The sequence below is a fragment of the Protopterus annectens genome, chromosome 11.part0, assembly GCF_019279795.1.
Source record: "Protopterus annectens isolate FY-2018-M chromosome 11.part0, PAN1.0, whole genome shotgun sequence".
NCBI classification, from domain to species: Eukaryota; Metazoa; Chordata; order Ceratodontiformes; family Protopteridae; genus Protopterus; species Protopterus annectens.
In genome coordinates, this window is record NC_056745.1 from 988,548,626 (window position 1) to 988,567,451 (window position 18,826).

An 18,826-nucleotide genomic window follows, 5' to 3' on the forward strand; every position below is an offset into this window, starting at 1 on the left:
ATGAGAAAAAAGTGGTGGCTCTGTATTGTAATGAGCCGAAATGGCAGAGGCATGAATTTTAATTGATGAGAACGATAGGTCTTTGTCCAGCATCTCAGTTAAGTATTGCAAAATCTGATGAATGTTTGGGACAGTTGCATCAGTTCCTTGTGCCAGGTTCCAAGCACAGAATCTCTTCCATTTTCCAGCATAAGACTTTCCAGTACTAAGCCTTCTGGCTTCCAGAATGACATTCATCACAGCTTTACTGAGGGGTGTTTTTTGTGTGACTACATTATCTGCCATGCTGCCAAGTTTAATGTCCTGAGTTGGCTGTGTAGGATCTGATTGTTTTGCTGGGTCAGTAGACGAGGTATTTGAGGTAAAGTCCAAGCTGGGTATAATGACAAGATCCTTAGGATTGGATACCAGTACTGGCGTGGCCAATCTAGGGTAATCAGTATCATCTTTGGCTTCTCCTGTCTGACCTTTAGGAGTACCTTGGAGTGGCAGTGGGGGAAAGGCATATACTGATAGGTTTTCTCAGCTGAAAGATAGGGCGTCCACTTTCCACGCTTGTCTGTGATAAGTCCTTGTGCAGAATCTTTTTAGTTGGTAATTGTGAGGGGAGGCAAAAAGATCCATGTCCGGGCATCCCTATTTCCTTGTTATGTTGAAGACTTGCAGATCCAGTTTCCACTTGTGGGGATCCATGAGGTTTCTGCTTAGTTCGTCTGCCAGAGTATTTTCCTTTCCTGGGAGGAATTGCGCCTGCAGATGTATTTGGTAAGTCAAAGATGTGTCCCACAAGGTCATGGCTAGTCTGCAAAGGGGGTAAGAATGTGTGCCCCCTTGCTTGTTTATATACCACATGACCGTGGTGTTGTCTGTCTTTATCAGTAGTTGTCCTGGATGAAGTAGGTCCTTGAAGGCTGTCCGGGCATTTTGAACAGCTAGCATCTCTTTTTGATTGATATGTAGATGCATTTTGTTTGAGGACCATGTTCCCTGAATGCATCTTCCTGCCATGTGGGCCCCCCAGGCATAATCTGATGCATCTGTTGTCAGTGTCTGCCTGGCTGGGGCTAATGTGAATGGCTCTCCCTTGTTCTGGTGACATGCCTTTGCCCACCATTGAAACTCCTGTTGCAGGCAGGGGATGAGAGTAATGATTGTTTCCAGGCTGTGGCAATGTTGAGTCCAAACACTTTTTAGGTACCATTGAAGTTTCCTCATATGCAGTCTTGCATATGGAATTAGTAGGATGCAGGATGCCATGAAGCCCAAAGCCTGCAGAATTTTTCTTGCAGATAACTGGGCCTTTGTTGCCAACATTTTGAAAAAGGTAGTCAGTTGTCTTTGTTTGTCTGGTGTGAGATAAGCCATCTGGGCAGTTGTATTTAAGCTTGCACCCAGGAATATTATCGCTTGAGAGGGTACTAGGTTTGATTTATTTTTGTTGACTGTGTACCCTAGGCATGTTAGAAGTCTTTTCACAAACGCCAGATGTTGAAGAAGAATGTCCTTGTTCTCTGCTTGAATGAGACAGTCGTCCAAGTAAGGATATATTTGTATTCCTCTTTGTCTGCAGAATGCAATTACTGGTGCCAGGCACTTTGTAAAGACCCTGGGCGCAGTAGATAAGCCAAAGGGCAGTGCAGAGAATTGGTAATGCATTGAACCAGCCTTGAATATCGGGTATCTTCTGCATTATTGTCTGATTGGAACATGCAGGTATGCCTCTTTTAGGTCTAAAGTCACAAGCCAAGCATTCTTGCCCAGCATGGGCAGAAGCTGCTTGAAAGTCAACATTTTGAATTTTGGAATATCCAGGAATGTGTTCAGAATAGATAGGTCCAGTATCGGCCTCCAGGCCTTGTCCTTTCTGGGTACCAAGAACAGTCTTGAGTAAAATCCTTGTCCCTGCTCTTGCTCTGGTACTTGTTGAATGGCCCCCATGTCCATGAGGGATGAGACTTGTTTTTGTGCCTCTGCCCATTGATTTTTTGGCAGATCTGGCCAGCCGTTTGCCTTTGGCAGAGTATGGAAATGGAACTTGTAGCCTTGTGACACTATATTTAGAACCCACTTGTCCTGGGTTATAAGGTGCCAATTTTGAGAAAAAAGTGCTAATTTTCCCCCTAAGGGTGCTGCCATTAGATAAGTGCTTGGTGCAGGCAGGGGGAAGTCAATGGGACTGTTTCCTGTAGGTTTGTGATTTGTCTTCTCTAACTTTGGAGGTAGAAGCACCCCATTGCTTTGACCTGTATGAACCTTGCACCTGGAATCTGCCCCTAGGGCGTTTGGATCTGCCCCTTTGAGGTCTGTCTGACACAGGAAAGGACCAATTTTTTGTAGGTCAGTGTCTACTAAACCTAGGTGGCTGTACTTGTAAAAAAATCTTTAACAGTTTGCATAGATTTAGCTTTGTCCTCCATTTTCTTTAACACCTCTTCTGCCTTAACACCAAACAAAGTATCATGCTGTAAAGGTGCATCCAGTAATTTAACAACATGATCAGGCAGATTTTGTTCCTTTAACCAAGTATGCCTCCTAATTACAGAACCCGTAACTGCGGCCCTGCAGGAGGCCTCTAAAGAATCAAAACCACATTGAAAAGTATGCTTTCCAATTTCTTCAGCTACATGCAATAAATCCTGCATTTCCTTGTTTTCTGCACATTCAGAGTTTAACATTTTCTGTTTAAGCAATCCCATGACATGTTGCTGATATTTGAGCATATGAAATTGACAGTTTAAAGCCCTTATAGCCAAAGTTGCAGAAGTGTAAAAGTACAGTTTTGTACCTACCATAAATGTAGATGTTCGAGTGTATACCCTGCTGCAGTCATCACACTTGGGTTATCCTTCTGCCAGGCGGTCCCGCAGTCGGCCTGAATTCCAAAGTCTTGGTCCGGCGTTGGTTGCTGTCGCTTCTTCCCTGACGTCAGTGCGCCAGGGGTATACAAGAGGCATCCAACGCCATTTTCTTCAGTTTTTCTTGCCCCAGATGTCAGGTGCCCCCCCAAAAGGTGGTCAGTAGATAGTACCAATAATAAAAGTTTAGCACAAACAAAACATCCCTCCAACTATAAGCAAATACACCACAAAGGTTGTATCAGATTTTGAGGTATTGAAAGGTTTTAGTTAGGTCAGAGGGGATGGAGGGAGGGTAACCTGGACTGCAGCAGGGTATACACTCGAACATCTACATTTATGGTAGGTACAAAACTGTACTATGTTCATCGTGTTACCCTGCTGCAGTCATCACACTTGGGTAGAATCCCAAAGCAAAGGATGGGAGGTGGAGTCAAACAGGGTTAGAGGAGGCTAGAAGGCCCTGCAAAACTGCAGTGGCGAAGCCATCTCTAGTCTTAGAATAAAGTGGTAAGTGATAGTGTTCGGTGAAGGTGTGTACTGAACTCCAAGTTGCAGCTTCCAGAATATCCTTGGTTGGCACCCCCCTGAGGAAGGCTGTAGATGTAGCTGCTGCCCTGGTAGAGTGGGGCCTTATGCTAGCAGGAACTGGTTTTCCATGATGGGTGTAGCAAAAACGTATGCAATGTCCTATCCATTTGGAAATGGTCTGTTTTGAGATAGCCTTTCCTTGTGATGCTGTAGCAGAGGATACAAAAAGCTGGTCAGATTTTCTGAAAACCTTAGTTTTATCCAAGCAGTAACATAGTTGCCTGTGAATGTCCAAGGAATGCAGGAGTCCTTCTCCTTTGTTCTGTGGATTTGGAAAGAAGGTGGGTAAATGGATGGTTTGATTTAGAGCCACACTGGATACCACCTTTGGCATAAAGGAGGGGTTGGTTCATAGAGAAACTCTGTCTTGATGAAAAATGAGGAAAGGCTCTACTGCCATTAGTGCCTGTAGCTCTGAGACTCTTCTGGCTGAAGTAATTGCTAGCAGCAGGGCAGTCTTCCATGATATAAACTTTAAGTCAGCTGAGAAAGCTGGCTCAAGGTGGTAGCGTAAGTTTTTCCAGAACAAAACTGAGGTCCCAAGTTGATGTTGGCGCTCTCCTGGGAGGCCTAATGTTTTTGCCCCCTCTGAGATACTGCCTTAGAAGTGGATGTGAAAATGAGGGAGGATCCATGTTGTAGTGAGCTGAAATAGCTGAGGCGTGGATTTTAATAGATGAAAAAGAAAGTCCTTTGTGTAACATCTCAGTTAAATATTGTAGAATCTGAGGTATGTCCAGCTGAAGGGTATTTTGGCCTTTAGCTTGGTTCCAGGCGCAAAATCTTTTCCATTTGTCTGAGTAGGCTTTCCTGGTGCTGGGCCTCCTGGCCTCCAGAATAACATCCATAACAGCTTGTGAAAGAGGAGCTGGCTGGTTGCTTAGGTGATTTGCCATGCAGCCAAATTTAAGGTTTTTAGCTGGCTGTGTAGAATCTGACTGCCTTGCTGTGTGAGCAGATGAGGAATTTGTGGTAAAATCCATGGTGGGCCCTGGGCCATGTTCCTTAATAGTGGGTACCAGTGCTGGCGTGGCCAGTCTGGGGCAATGAGTATCATTCGGGGTATCTCCATCCTGACTTTCAGCAGCACCTTTGTGAGAAGGGGCAATGGAGGAAAGGCATATACTGTCAGCATTTTCCAACTGAATGAGAGTGCGTCCACTTTCCAAGCTTGATGGTGAAATGTCCTTGTGCAGAATTTTGACAGCTGACAGTTTTGGGGGTTGGCAAACAGGTCTAAGTCTGGGCACCCCCATTTTTGAGTTATCATTGCAAATACTTGTGGATCCAGTTTCCACTCGTGGGGATCCATGATGTTTCTGCTTAGGTCGTCTGCCAATGTGTTCTTTTTTCCTGGCAGGAACTGAGCTTGTAATTGAACTTGGTAAGCCAGTGCTGTGTTCCACAAGGTCATTGCTTGCCTGCATAGAGGGTAGGAGTGTGTACCCCCTTGTTTGTTTATGTACCAAATTACTGTGGTGTTGTCTGTCATTATAAGCTGTCCTGGATCTAAGAGGTACTTGAAGGCTGTCAGGGCATTCTGTACAGCTAGCATTTCTTTTTGATTGATGTGCAGATTCCTTTGATCTGCAGTCCATAAGCCTTGAACGCACCGTCCTGCCATGTGTGCCCCCCAGGCATAGTCCGATGCATCTGTTGTCATAGTTTGCCTGGCTGGGGGCAAGGTGAAAGGCTGACCCTTGTTGAGGTGACATGCCTGTGACCACCATAGAAACTCCTGTTGAAGGCAGGGAATGAGAGGTATCATCGTTTCCAAGCTGTGGCTGTGTTGAGTCCATACGTTTTTTAGGTACCATTGTAATTTCCTCATATGCAGTTTTGCAAATGGTATTAGTAGTATGCAAGATGCCATGACGCCCAAGGCCTGCAGAATTTTTCTTGCAGGGAGCTGGGTCTTTGTTGCCATTGTTTTGAAGTATTGAGTTAGTTGTAGTTGTTTGTCTGGCGTCAGATAAGCCATCTGGGCCGTTGTATTCAAGCTGGCACCCAGGAATGTCATATTTTGTGAGGGCACTAGTTTTGATTTCTTTTCGTTTACTGTGTACCCTAGGCAACTTAGGAGGTGTTTTACAAAAGCCAGATGTTGTAAGAGAATGTCCTTGCTTTATGCTTGGATGAGGCAGTCGTCCAGGTATGGGTATATTTGAATTCCTCTTTGTCTGCAGTATGCGATTACTGGTGCCAGGCATTTTTGTGAAGACCCTGGGTGCAGTAGATAAGCCAAAGGGCAGTGCAGATAATTGATAATGGGTTGAACCTGCAATGAAACGGAGGTATCTTCTGCAATTTTGTCTGACAGGGACATGCAGGTATGCCTCCTTGAGGTCCAATGTTACTAGCCAAGCTTTCTTGCCCAACATGGGAAGAAGCTGCTGTAGTGTTAGCATCTTGAATTTGGGTACTTGCAAGAAGGTGTTTAGAATTGAAAGGTCCAGAATGGGTGTCCAAGCATTGTCCTTTCTGGGGACTAGAAAGAGCCTTGAGTAAAATCCTTGGCCTTGCTCCTGTGTAGGTACCAGTTGAATGGCTCTCATGTCCATGAGAGCTGTAATTTGTTTTTGTGCCTCTGCCCATTGATTTTGTGGCAGGTTTGGCATTCCTTTTATCCTTGGCAAGGTGTGGAAATGGAATCTGTATCCTTGTGAGATAATGTCTAGGACCCATTTGTCCTTTGTGACGATGCGCCAGTTGTCTGTAAAAAATGCTAATTTTCCTCCCAAGGGAGCTGCCAAAAGAGTTTTGCTCGGCAGTTTGAGGTTTAAGTCATTGTGTTTGCCTTCTAGTAGTTTGGGACCTGTCTTCTCCTCCCTTCTGTGTTGCAGTACCCCATTGGCGAGGTTTGAAAGGGATTTGTGCTTGTCCTCTGCCCCTTGGGTGCCTGTATTTACCCCTCTGTGGTCTGTCAGAAGCTGGAAAGGACCAATTTTTTGTTGGCCAATTTCTGCTGAAGCGTGGGGGTTGTACCTGTAAGTAATCTTTGACCGTCTGCATAGATTTTGCCTTATCCTCCATTTTCTTTAAAACCTCTTCTGCTTTAACCCCAAATAAGACATCCTGCTGTAAGGGTGCATCTAGTAACTTTGCTTTAACATGATCAGGCAGAGTTTGTTCCTTTAACCAAGCATGCCTACGTATAACAGACCCAGTAACAGCTGCTCTATAGGAAGCTTCCAAGGAATCAAATCCACATTGTAAAGTATGTTTGCCCACCTGTTCAGCTGCATGCAACAGATCCTGCATTTCCTTGAATTCAGACTGTTGAGGGTGCGTGCTCATCTTTTGTTTTATTTGAGACATTAGGAATTGCTGGTATTTAAGCATGTGAAATTGACAATTTAGTGCTCTCATAGCTAGAGTAGCTGAGGTGTAAACCTTCTTCCCCCACCTATCTAGTGCTCTGGAGTCCCTTTCAGAGGGTACAAGATTTTTAGCCATAGAAGCCTTAGCCCCTTTGGGACCCTGGGAGATTGTCTCTGGGTCAGCAACAGGGCTTTTGTAAAGGAATTTGTGTGAGTCAGGCACTCTATAATATCTATCTGGTTTGGCTGGAGCAGGAGGCAGAGAATCTGGATTTAGACTAGATTCTAAGTAAACATCATCCACAATGTCTAAAACTGGAGGGATAGCAAGTGGTCTGTGCTGGGGGAGTAAAAGAAACTCTCGGAGCCTTTTCTTTGAGTCGGAGTAGTCCTGACCCTCCCAGTGGAAATGTTCCCTCATGTTATGTAAGGTTTCCCCAAAGGAATAGTCTTCAGGGGGAGAAGCTGAGGGAATGGAATCTTCAGCATCAGAATCTTCATAAGGGGGAAAGTTGTAATCCTGTTCCACAGAGGAGCCTGAGGAAATAGACACTTGATCAGAGGAGGCATAATCCTCCTCTTGTCTAGGCCTTTTGTGGGGGGGGGGGATTGGGAACCCCTGATTAAAGAAATCAAATCTTCAGCCATTTTAAGCATCTGTTTCTTAGGCATGGGGCCTTGAACTGGAGACTAATGTGCAGTCTTTTTTGGCTTTAGAGGAGACTTAAGCTTAGCATAAGATTTTATGGTGAGAGTAGTCGGTCTGAAGACACCTTCTGAAACCAAAGGTATTTCCACAGCACCGGCTTCTCCTTCTGCAATGTCGTTGGTAGGGCGAAATCAAAGCGTCGCTTTATAGTTCGCTTACTGAACCTAACACAAAACCAACAACCAGTGACGTCGTGGTCTGGGCCTAGGCAAGGTATACAATAAGAATGAAAGTCCTTATGAGGTATTTGCTTCCCACAAGAAATGCAATTAACTTTTTCTGACATCAGACTGAGGCAAGAAAAGGTTCCCCAACGGGGTACTTAGCTTTGAAGACTTCGGACTGAAATTCGATCTGAAAATCTCAGGTGTCGGCCGACCAGCACTTGCAAACTGCTTCTGCTTCGGGCACCGCGCGGCAAGAAAGACTGAAGAAAATGGCATCAGCTGCTTCTTTTATACCCCCGACGACCTGATGTCAGGGAGGGGGCGACAGCAGCCGACTCAGGACCCAAGACGGCGTCGGATGCCTCTTGTATACCCCTGGCGCACTGACGTCAGGGAAGAAGCGACAGCAACCGACGCCGGACCAAGACTTTGGAATTCAGGCCAACTGCGGGACCGCCTGACGGCAGGATAACCCAAGTGTGATGACTGCACCAGGGTAACACGATGAACATCCTTTTTTCCCCATCTATCCAGTGCCCTTGAATCTCTGTCAGAGGGGGTTGGATTTTTTGCAGTGGAAGCCTTAACTCCTTTTGGACCCTGTGAAATAGTTTCTGGGTCTGCAGCAGGGTTTTTAAAAAGAAATTTGTGAGAGTCAGGAACCCTGTAATATCTGTCAGGCTTAACAGGAGCTGGGGGTTAGGAGTCAGGGGTCAGACTAGACTCCGAAAACACATCATCTACAATGTCCAACACAGGTGGAATGGCTAGAGGCCTGTGCTGAGGTAGTAAAAGGAAATCCCTGAGCCTCTTTTTTAGATTCTGAAAAATCTTGTCTCTCTCAGTGGAAATGCTCCCTCATGGTATGCAAGGTTTCCCCAAAAGAATAGTCCTCAGGAGGAGATGCTGAAGGTATAGATTCTTCAGCATCAGAATCCTCATAGGGTGGGAGAGAATACTCCTGATCAGAAGAGGCATCAGAAGAAATAGAAACCTGATCTGAAGATTCATAGTCAGTCTCTTGCCTAGGCCTCTTATCAGGAGGGGGATGGGAACCCCTGATCAAGGTAATCAAGTCTTCGGCCATTTTGAGCACCTGTTTTTTGGGCATAGAGGCCTGTCCACGTGGCTCTTGAGTTTGCTTCCTTGCTTTAGAAGGTGCTTTAGTCTTTGTCTTTGAAGCGGAAGTCGTTTTAATGTAAAGATGTTTAGGTCTGAATACACCTTCAGAAGCCAGTGCCTGCTCAGCGGCTCCAGACCCATCTGAGGGATGAGCGTCCGAGGCTCCAATACCTTGAGTATCCAGCGGCATAGCCGACATCACGTGGAAGTTGGTAGTGGCCTGCGACTCTAAAGTAGTGGATGTCAGGGGCTGCGAAAGCGCCTCAATGAGAACCGGCAACTGGCTTAGGAGAAGCTTTGTCGGTTTTGGGCCTCGATTGTTTATCTTTATCCTTTTCTTTGCGTTTTTTGTGAACTCCGGTAGTCGGATGGCTATCCGACGACATTTCAGAATAATTAAATCGGCGTCCAAAAAAGTTTAAAGCAAAATCATACTGACGCTTAATAGTGCGTTGGTTAAATCTAGCACAAAACCGACAACCAGTAACGTTCTGGTCAGGGCCTAGGCAAGGAATACAGTAAGAATGAAAGTCCTTATGAGGTATTTGCTTACCAGAAGAAATACAATTATTAACTTTTTCTGACATCGGTCTGGAGCAAGAAAAAAGTTTCCCCAACGAGGTACTTAGCTTTTATAAAGACTTTGGATCTGTAACTCCATCACGAAAATCTCAGGAGTCGGCCGACCGGCACTTGCGAACTGCTTCTGCTTCGTGTACCGTGTGGCAAGAAAGACTGAAGAAAATTGCATCAGCTGCTTCTTTTATACCCCCGACGACCTGATGTCAGGAAGGGGGCGACAGCAGCCGACTCAGGACCCAAGACTTTGGAATTTAGGCCGGCTGAGGGCAACCTGCCAGCAGGATAACCCAAATGTAATGGCTGCAACAGTGAAACATGAAGAACATCTGCAAAGAAGAATCAGACCTAGGGTTATTGGGCTTCTTCACGGACAGCTGTCCCTTAGAAAATAAAGTTCCTTCTATAGTGTCCTTAGCTAGAAGCTTAAGACATTGACTCTTCAAATACAAGGCCAAGGAACAAAGCAGACTGCAGAGTGTCTTCGGAACAAAGGCCTGACAAACTGAACAGGACGTGTGGTCGTGGGAAGCGCGGAGACAAAACATGCACTGCTCATGATGGTCTTTATGGGGAATCTGTCTCCCACACTGGCATTTACTCTTCTTGGATGGCATGAAACCCCACAAGCAACAATACAAAAAGAAAAAGATAAGCTCAAAAAACCCCAATGGGGCACTTATCTGAAACAGTTTGGTGAACCAGCAATGGAACGGGTGTTCAGACTGATACAAAGAAGTTCTGAGCATGGTAAGTCCAGACATCACCTTTATGCCTTACACTATGCAAGAAGCATGTGTGTGACGTATGAAGTACCTTAAAGCAACCTAAAGGTTTTGGTATACTGGCTGGATGCCAGGCCACCCTTGGCAGGGGATCCCTATTTTAATGAATACTGCAACAGTGAAATAAAAGGACATCATATATTTAGAATGAAACTTTGGGGACAGTAACCCTTAGGATGTCAAAAGATGCATATAATTGGTATGACATAATTTGCAGTCAAGCTCCTTACTGTACAGTCACTTCACAATGTCATGAAAAAGGCAAACCACACAAGATGCTCTCCCTCAGCATATCCACGTAACCCTGCCACATCTGGCCTACTTGCTCATAACACTATACTGGATATTCGCTCATCAGGCCAAGGATACAAAACTCCTCATGTTTCTAACAAACTCTGTGTTAAAAACCTTTCTTTACTAACTCATCCATTAACCAAAAAACTGGTGGGAATGAAGGAAGACATTACCTCTTTGATTTTGTTTACATCACTTTCCTTTGTCTCCCCATTACAGAGATCTCCACTAATTACTACAGTATATTCTCCAAGGTGACAAGAATGTTCTTTTGCTGAAAAGAAAACAAGGGCAATCAACTTCAACTGATTCATACTTATTTAAAATTAATGAAGCATACTGTTGGGAATGACCATGGCACTACAACTTCCCTCCACAGAATCTGGAACAGACGGAACACTTGAAAATACCTTTGAATTGCAATGCTAGCAGCCCTCAAAGTCTGATAAGCTGAACAATGAATTCAGGTCCACTCCCTGCTCTAAGCAAATTTGAGCAAAGTTTCAGAAAGCATTTTTCTGCTTCCTATATTATTAGGACCAAGAAAACATAACATCAGCAAGCTAGTATGTACATTGTATCCTTGCCAATGTAACTGTTCTAGTATGGATGTAATTTCATCCCAGAACATGTGAAGAAAGTGTCATCTATACTAATAAACTGGTGCAATGCAGTATTAAGGATTGCATTCTTGGTCAAAGAGTGTATGGATAGCATCCACCACAAAATGGTGTTGTACAGGGTGATCTTAGGACTTCATTGGAGGTTAGTAATAATGCTTGAAAGTGATGCTCCCCTATATCTTCCTATGACTTTTCACATAGAGTTCAGTGCATTTGCATCACCTACACATGTTCCTATCGTTGAGCTCTATATTACATGACAGGACAACTTTGCAGACATTTCTGTTTCAGTATTATGCATCTTTGTCAGTGTTAAATGTAATTGGTGATGCCTTAGGTGCTCTTAATAAGCTCTTCCAATTCACCTTGCAGGAGGATGACTGTCCTTCCTCTTGCACCTGTCATCTGATTTTTCAAAGCAGTCCAGTAATTCTTGCAATTGCTGCTTTGTTTCAGATGTAACCACCTGTTACAAACTTTCACTTCTGCAACTGATTGCACTATCTAGAATGTAGTTGACGAGTAGTGCCTGAAGCAATATGGGCATCTTCTCTTCAGACTGATGCTATAAGGGAATCTTTTCTGCCTAGACTCCTTTATGTAGCAAACCAAAGGCATTTCTAAAGATGCACTTCTAGTTTGCATGAATGTGCATGTGTACGCATGCTGCTACTGCTGCCTTGTGCTTAGATTACAATATTCTACTGAACAGCTGAAAATCTCATCACTCACTCACTCCTATTTCCTCTATAAGGGGTTGACTGACTGTCCAGTGGTGAAACGGAGTGAAATTACATTATCTACTCACCATAAGCATGTATCTATGTTGCCGGTTTTCGTCCTTCCACAACTCATTGGTCTTGAATCCAACCTCAGATCCAACTTCGGCCACATCTAAAGACTTGGTTCCATAGCTCAAGCTCCTCCCCTTACCCATTACCCCCCTCACTAACAGCATTACTTCAGATCGAGTTTGCCTTCCCTTCACTCTACAGTGTGTGCACAAACAGTTATAATGTAGAAATAATATAAAATAATACCCTATGGAATAACTATATAGATAGGAGAAACAAAGAGAAGAGCTAGAGCTCATTAATCGGTCAAGTAAGATATTTACTCATCAGGTCAAAACAGAAGGCTTACAAATTAGAAAAGAATTGTGAAAAGAGGAAGGGGGACAGAGGGAGGGTAGTTGGAGAAGGACAAAAACAGGCAGTATAGATGCATACTTATGGTGAGTACAGAACTTTTATATCTGATGTTGTCTTTTTGTCCATTCCTCAACTAATGAGGCACAGTCTCCAGCTAGAGAAAACCCAGGGTGGTCCTCAAGAAAGGATATTAAAGAGCACAGCTGAGCCAAACGCTGCTCTATTCCCTTGATCAGATGTCTAAATTGTAGTGAGCAACAAACGTATTTGAGTCAGACCAAATGGCAGCTCCACAAATGTCATCTATATTAACCTTAGACTAGAAGGATGTGGCCACTGACCTGGTGGAATAAAGCCTTAGGAGATCTGGAAAGTGTCAATCCATTTTTATTGTATACAAAAAAAATGCAGACAAGTCACTTGGCTAAAGTCAGCTTTGAGACAGATTTTTCCCAGTTTTGCTTTGGAAAAGGAAATTTACAACTGGTCTGATTTTCTGAAATCTTTCTTTCTGTAGATATAGAATAAAAGTTGCCTATGCACAACTAAAAAGTGAAGCATGTACTCTCCTTTATTGGAAAATTTTGAAAAAAAAACAGGAAGGTTGATCAATTGATTCATAGTCGTTTCCTAAGAGACCTTAGGTACAAAGGAAGGATTCATGTGTAGAAAGACCCTGTCCCTATGAAAAATTAGACATGATGGCTCAGATGAGAGAGCCTGGAGTTCTCATCTGGCTGAAGTGACTGTAACAAGAAAAATGGCTTTCTATGACACAAATTTTAATTTACCTTGCCTGCTGGTTCAAAAGGTCGTCAAGTCAAAGCTTTTAGGAGAATATTTAGATCCCGTGGTGGAGTAGGGTCTTTGATGGGAAGTTGGAGTAAGACTTTAAGACTCGAGTGGGAGAGTATTGAAATTAGTTCACTGCAATGCCAAGTTGAAGACATAGTAGGAGCTAATCGCCCCTGGCTTGAATCAGAAAATGCTTGGTGGGAGCACAGAGGAGCAAGGTGTTGAGATATGGAAACACCCAGAATCCTAGTAAACAGTGAATACTGACATACAGTTGGGTAAATACCCTGGGGACTGTGGTGAAAGGGCAGAGCTCTGAATTGATGATGACTGGCTCCAAGCCAGAAGCGGACGGATCTCCTGCACTGCCTCTCTATTTTGATGTGATAGCATGCATCCTGGAGATCTACTGAGCACATCCAATCGACCTTGCTCAGAAGTTGCAGAATTGACTGAACCATGACCATTCAGAACTTGGAGCATTTGACAAACTGGTTTAAACTGCCAAGATCCAGGATGGGTCTCAAGTCCCTGGTTTTCTTTGGAACTAAAAAGAACCAAGAATAAGATCTGACTTTTTGTTGGTCTGCAGGGACCATCTGGATTACTTTTTTTTTTCTAGCAGTTTTTGTATTTCTATGGCTGCTGCTTTTCTCTGACTGGGTGTAATTTCTGGGAGTTTTAAAGAATGATTGGAGGCTGTAGGAAAAAGGGTATGCAATACCCTCTGGAAATGATCCTGTACTCTCAAGTGTCTTTGTTGATGGCTGTCCAGGTTTGTGGATGCAGGGATAAGTAACCCATACCCCCAAATGCCTCCAGAAAGCAGTCAGGCAACCCTTCAGGAGTGCTGACAGGGCTTCTCAGAAAATGGAGTTCTGAAACCCTGATTTTGTGAGTCTCCTCTGCCACGAGGGCAGTGTCGGTTATTAGAATTCCCCCTCTGCCACAAGGGGATCTGTCCCCATACGATTCCTGGGAACATCCTTGCAACTTCTGGAACTACATTTTCCTGCCACAACTCTGATTCCAGTAAAAGGTTCTTTGATGCGTAGAAAAAATAATCTCCATTACAGAGAAGGTCTTCCCATCATATACACTTCCTAGATAGGGTTTCTTTAACCTTGGAACCAAACAAGGTAGAGCTAAAGGTAGAACTGAAGAAAGATGACTTGAAAGACTCTGCAAAGTCACAGAGGTACATCTAAGCATGCTATCCTGTGGCTATTCCAGAACCAGCGACTCTTGAAAAACATTCTGAGGTTTGTGAAATAAGCCTCAAAGAAGCGTTTAACAGGGACTGTAGTGAGGGCAATTGCACAGAAATATTCTTGTCCTACGCAGACAGGACCCGAGAGACGATGAGCTGGAAAGTGGCCTGGAACTTCTCTGAGTCTCTTGCAGGAAGAGTGAGTTTCCAAGAAGATACCAGCTCCAGGGTAAAGGAGGAACAGTGGTGAACCACTCTTAGACATTATCAGATCCAATGGACTTGAGTGGTTTTTAAATTTTTTTCAGTAGGGGTAGAACCTGAAAAGAAATGATCAGGGGATCGTTCCCTTCTTTATACCTGCTCAATGAATCCATTTTAGCCTTCTCAGGAGGCTCCTTGGAAAGGGAACCTCCAGCAGACAAAGATGCTGAGGTAGAAGAGCATGAAAAGGTACAAGTCAAAAGACTTTCAAAAGCAACTTATTGCAGCATTCAACCAGGACATGGTGGTCGAAACCCACACATATGTCACAATCCAGATTGAGAACCCAAACAGTACACACACTCCTGATGGGCACTGGAGTTTGGTATTTTGTGCCTACAGGAGGTGCGTTTTTTTTAAAGCCGGTCGGCTTGTCCAACATGATCTAAAAATAAGAGAAGATGAATACAGGAAAGAAAAGGAAAATACAAAGATGGTAAAAAAGGAGAAAATATTACCAACAATCGTAAGTCTTTGAGTGTCTGAACACAGGTAGCAGTTGGAAGGAAGCTTAAGAAGTGAAAGCCTATGTAAAGGAGATGCAAAAAAACAATATCTTATTCATATACATGTGTGTGTGTGTGTGTGTGTGTGTGTGTATATGTGTGTGTATATATATATATATATATATATATATATATATATATATATATATATATATATATATATATATATATACACATATATATATATACACACACATATATATATATATATATATATATATATATGGTTTCACTTGAAACCATCGAATTACCAGTTCGTCGAGCCTAACATCGAGACGAAAACATCGCAAACTAACATCAACGAAAAGTTAATTCATCGAGTTGCATACCATCGAAAAAGAGTGCTTAAACATGACAAACTGCAAATAGTGCCACACACAACAATGTCAGTATTACAACATGGAAATATGCTATGGTGGTAACACAACACCCGGTCAACACCCTGTGTAGTAACTAAACAGTAAACATGTGCACATATAACTATTTTCACCCGTAGTTGCACTCTTGCCACCATAACAATTCCATACTTCACGTGTATTCCACCAAATATAATTAAACGTAATGTAGAACATGATAATGAAGAGAAAAGCAGCACATAAAATCAACATAATGACTCCAATAGCACGCCGATTCTTCAGTATAAACTATTTACAATTGTTTTAAGATCAAAGCTTGAGTACCTATTATTCCACGGCAAAATGTTGTACTCTCCGCCATGTTGGATAACTAAGATCTGTGTTTTTAAAGTGACAACAGCCTTTAAATGTTTCACTATAGTGGGAATTACAAAAGTACTGGTAAATACCACAATATAACCAGTTCTGTACTCCACACTCGATGGTATGCAACTCGATGAATTGACTTTTCGTTGATGTCAGTTTGCGATGTTTTCGTCTCGATTATGTTAGGCTCGACGAACTGGTAATTCAATGGTTTCAAGTGAAACCATGTATATATATATATATATATATATATATATATATATATATATATATATACATATACACACACACACACACACACATATATATATATATATATATATATATATATATATATATATATATATATATATATACACATACACACACACAAATATATACATATTTTAAGGAGAGAAGGAAGAATGAAAAAATATATAAGCAATTTAAACTGTTAAGGTAAAGAGATATATATTAAAGAAAAGAAATACAAAAGTCACTTATAAGAGCTAAGGATGTTACAACTACCCTGTACTCATCCCTCATCAGATCACCAATAGAGTACAACGCTCCCTTCTGTACGCACATCAGACATCTGCAGCAGCTGGAGGGACCTCAGAGGTTTCTCACCAAGAAAATTCAGGGCCATCACACATGACCTACATGGGCAAACTAAAGGCCTTATCACCGTACTCTGTATCTTATATGCTACTGAGGGGTGAGTTGTGCCTGGCCTACAGAGCAATCTCAGACCCTGCCCTAATGGAAATGCTGCACATCCATAAGTCAAATGGGACAAGATGCACTCGCTCCTGGGATTTTAACCTAGCCTGTGACATTAACAGGACATGCTGGAGAGACAGATATGTCTCCCAGAGATTGCCACTCCTCTGAAACAAACTCCCAACTCACACAAAACAGAGCTCCTCAATAACCCTATTTAAGCGTAACTTAGACGACTGGATGGAAGACTGTAAATTTACCTGTGGGGTGTCACCCATGTTCCTCTTGGATAAGGGCAGTCGGTGATGATCATAGAATTGTGTTGGAAATATAGACCATAAGAGAACAAGGGTATAGCATGGCTATGCTTATAAAGGCCCTAGGGCAAACAGCCTAGTAACCTATGAACCTATGAATCTAATATCTTCTGAAATTACACCCAGCTAGGGAGACCACATCCATTCACTGAAGCGGTAAAGGAGATCTGAAGTAATGCTGTTAATGATGAGGACTATGGATAAGGGGAAGAGCTTGAGCTATAGATTCAAGTCTTTAGAAGGGGCCAAATCTGGATGCGGTGTCAGATCCGAGACCCATGAGGAACTGACGAAAAAAACAACATCAGATCCCATATTATCTATATACCTACTGCCCAGAGAATCAAGTTCACACTCCACATTTGCCTGGCTTGAAAAGCTGAACTGCCTTCCCTGTTTGGATGAATGACAGGGCTCCTAATCCTATGAAAGGCAAATAGACAGACAGTGACAGCAGCAGGGACAGACTTTCTTCCATTGCTCAGGAGTCAGATATCAGCCACTGGTGACTTTATCACTAACACTTGATAAATCAATTCAGAGAGAGACAGAAATGGAATAAAATTATATAAAGCATAATCACATTAATCGGATAAGTTATCAACAGTCAAACAATTTTGAAGTGGTAGTGCATTCAAATGTGTGCAAACCTTTTCTACATGCAAAAATGGGGTACAGCAGTTCTCATTCGGGCCACTAAAGCTTACACAGGAAACAATTTCTAGAACACCATGTATTTATTAAAACAAAAGAGAAACAAAACCTCTGACACAGTAGAGCTCTGTTATTAACCAATTAGACATCAACATGATGCTCAATGTTATTTACATCTTCAGGGGGATGTTCAATGTTATTTAAAACTGTTGCTCAAACTTCAGGCCAACTTGGAAATATCTTCATACTGTACACCTTCTAGTTTGTGACTTTTTGAAAGCCCCTATATAAAGAAAGAAAAAACATTTTCTTTAGCAGAAAAATTTTTAACTGAAAAAAAAATTTGCATCTCACAAAACTGTATTCTTTTTTTATATTCTTCTTTAGCCAAACTGCCTAGAAGTATCCAAATATAAATACTTAATTTTCAAAGCACAGAGACCAAAACAGTCAAAAGAAGTCATAATTCCACCAGCACTGTTACCTGAGCTGTCTGGTGGGCACACAGTACTCATAAATGTCATTTCTTGAACAGCATGCTTTTTTTTCCTGCACGCATATCAAAAACTAGATCCTACTATCAAGTATTACATCAGATAATTTTTTTTTCTGCAACCAGTGCAAAAACTGGATCCCATTATAAATCATTACAATAAATGTATTTTTATCATTAAGCAAAACCCAAACTTCAAAACTTAAAAAGTCCTTACAGTACCAATGTACCAAATCAATTTTTGCCATAGTGTGTCATCAGAAAGCATTTCATAGGACAGATCAAATTCAAACAAGCAAATAAATAATTACACTCAGGAAAATGATCTAGTTATATACTAAATAAAATGCATTTCAATACACAGACATGAAAAACACACTATTTTACACATCAAACTCTAAGGAACAAATAATCCAATGCAAATTTAAAACAGACTGGTCAGCACAGCAAGCCATTGAGCAGCCAACTTCCATCTACACAAATAAGACACAATTACAATTTAGACAAGTATATGCTAAATAAAAGTGATGCAAACACCTAAAGTATTTACTAACAAAAAGCATGAATCGATTTGTGTGTTCATATATTTATATCAACAAAATATGCAAATTTAAATGATGTACAGTGGATATAAAAACTTTGCACACCCCTGTTAAAATGCCAGGTTTTTGTGATATAAAAAAATGAGACCACAATAAATCATTTCAAAACTTTTCCCACCTTTAATGTGACCTATAACCTGTACAATTCAATTGAAAAACAAACAAATCTGTTAGGGGGAAAAATATAAAAAATAAACATACAATAAGCTAGTTGCATAAGTATGCACACCCTTAAACTAATACTTTTGTTGAAGCACCTTTTGATTTAATTACAGCATTCAGCCTTCTTGGGTAGGAGTCTATCAGCATGGCACATCTTGACTTGGCAATATTCGCCAACTCTTCCTTGCAAAAGAGCTCCAAAT

At 42.2% G+C, this 18,826-nt stretch overlaps 1 protein-coding gene across 1 annotated transcript in view; it reads right to left on the bottom strand.

Moving 5' to 3' along the window:
* Nucleotides 1-17,430: 17,430 nt before the first annotated feature.
* The window catches only part of KIN (Kin17 DNA and RNA binding protein), a 416,311-nt gene continuing 414,915 nt past the window's right edge, over nucleotides 17,431-18,826 (bottom strand). Inside the window, exon 13 of the mRNA XM_044088362.1 lies at nucleotides 17,431-17,649. Coding sequence (XP_043944297.1) covers nucleotides 17,587-17,649 — 63 coding nt within the window. The 3' untranslated portion in view covers nucleotides 17,431-17,586. The remainder of the gene's footprint in view (nucleotides 17,650-18,826) is intronic.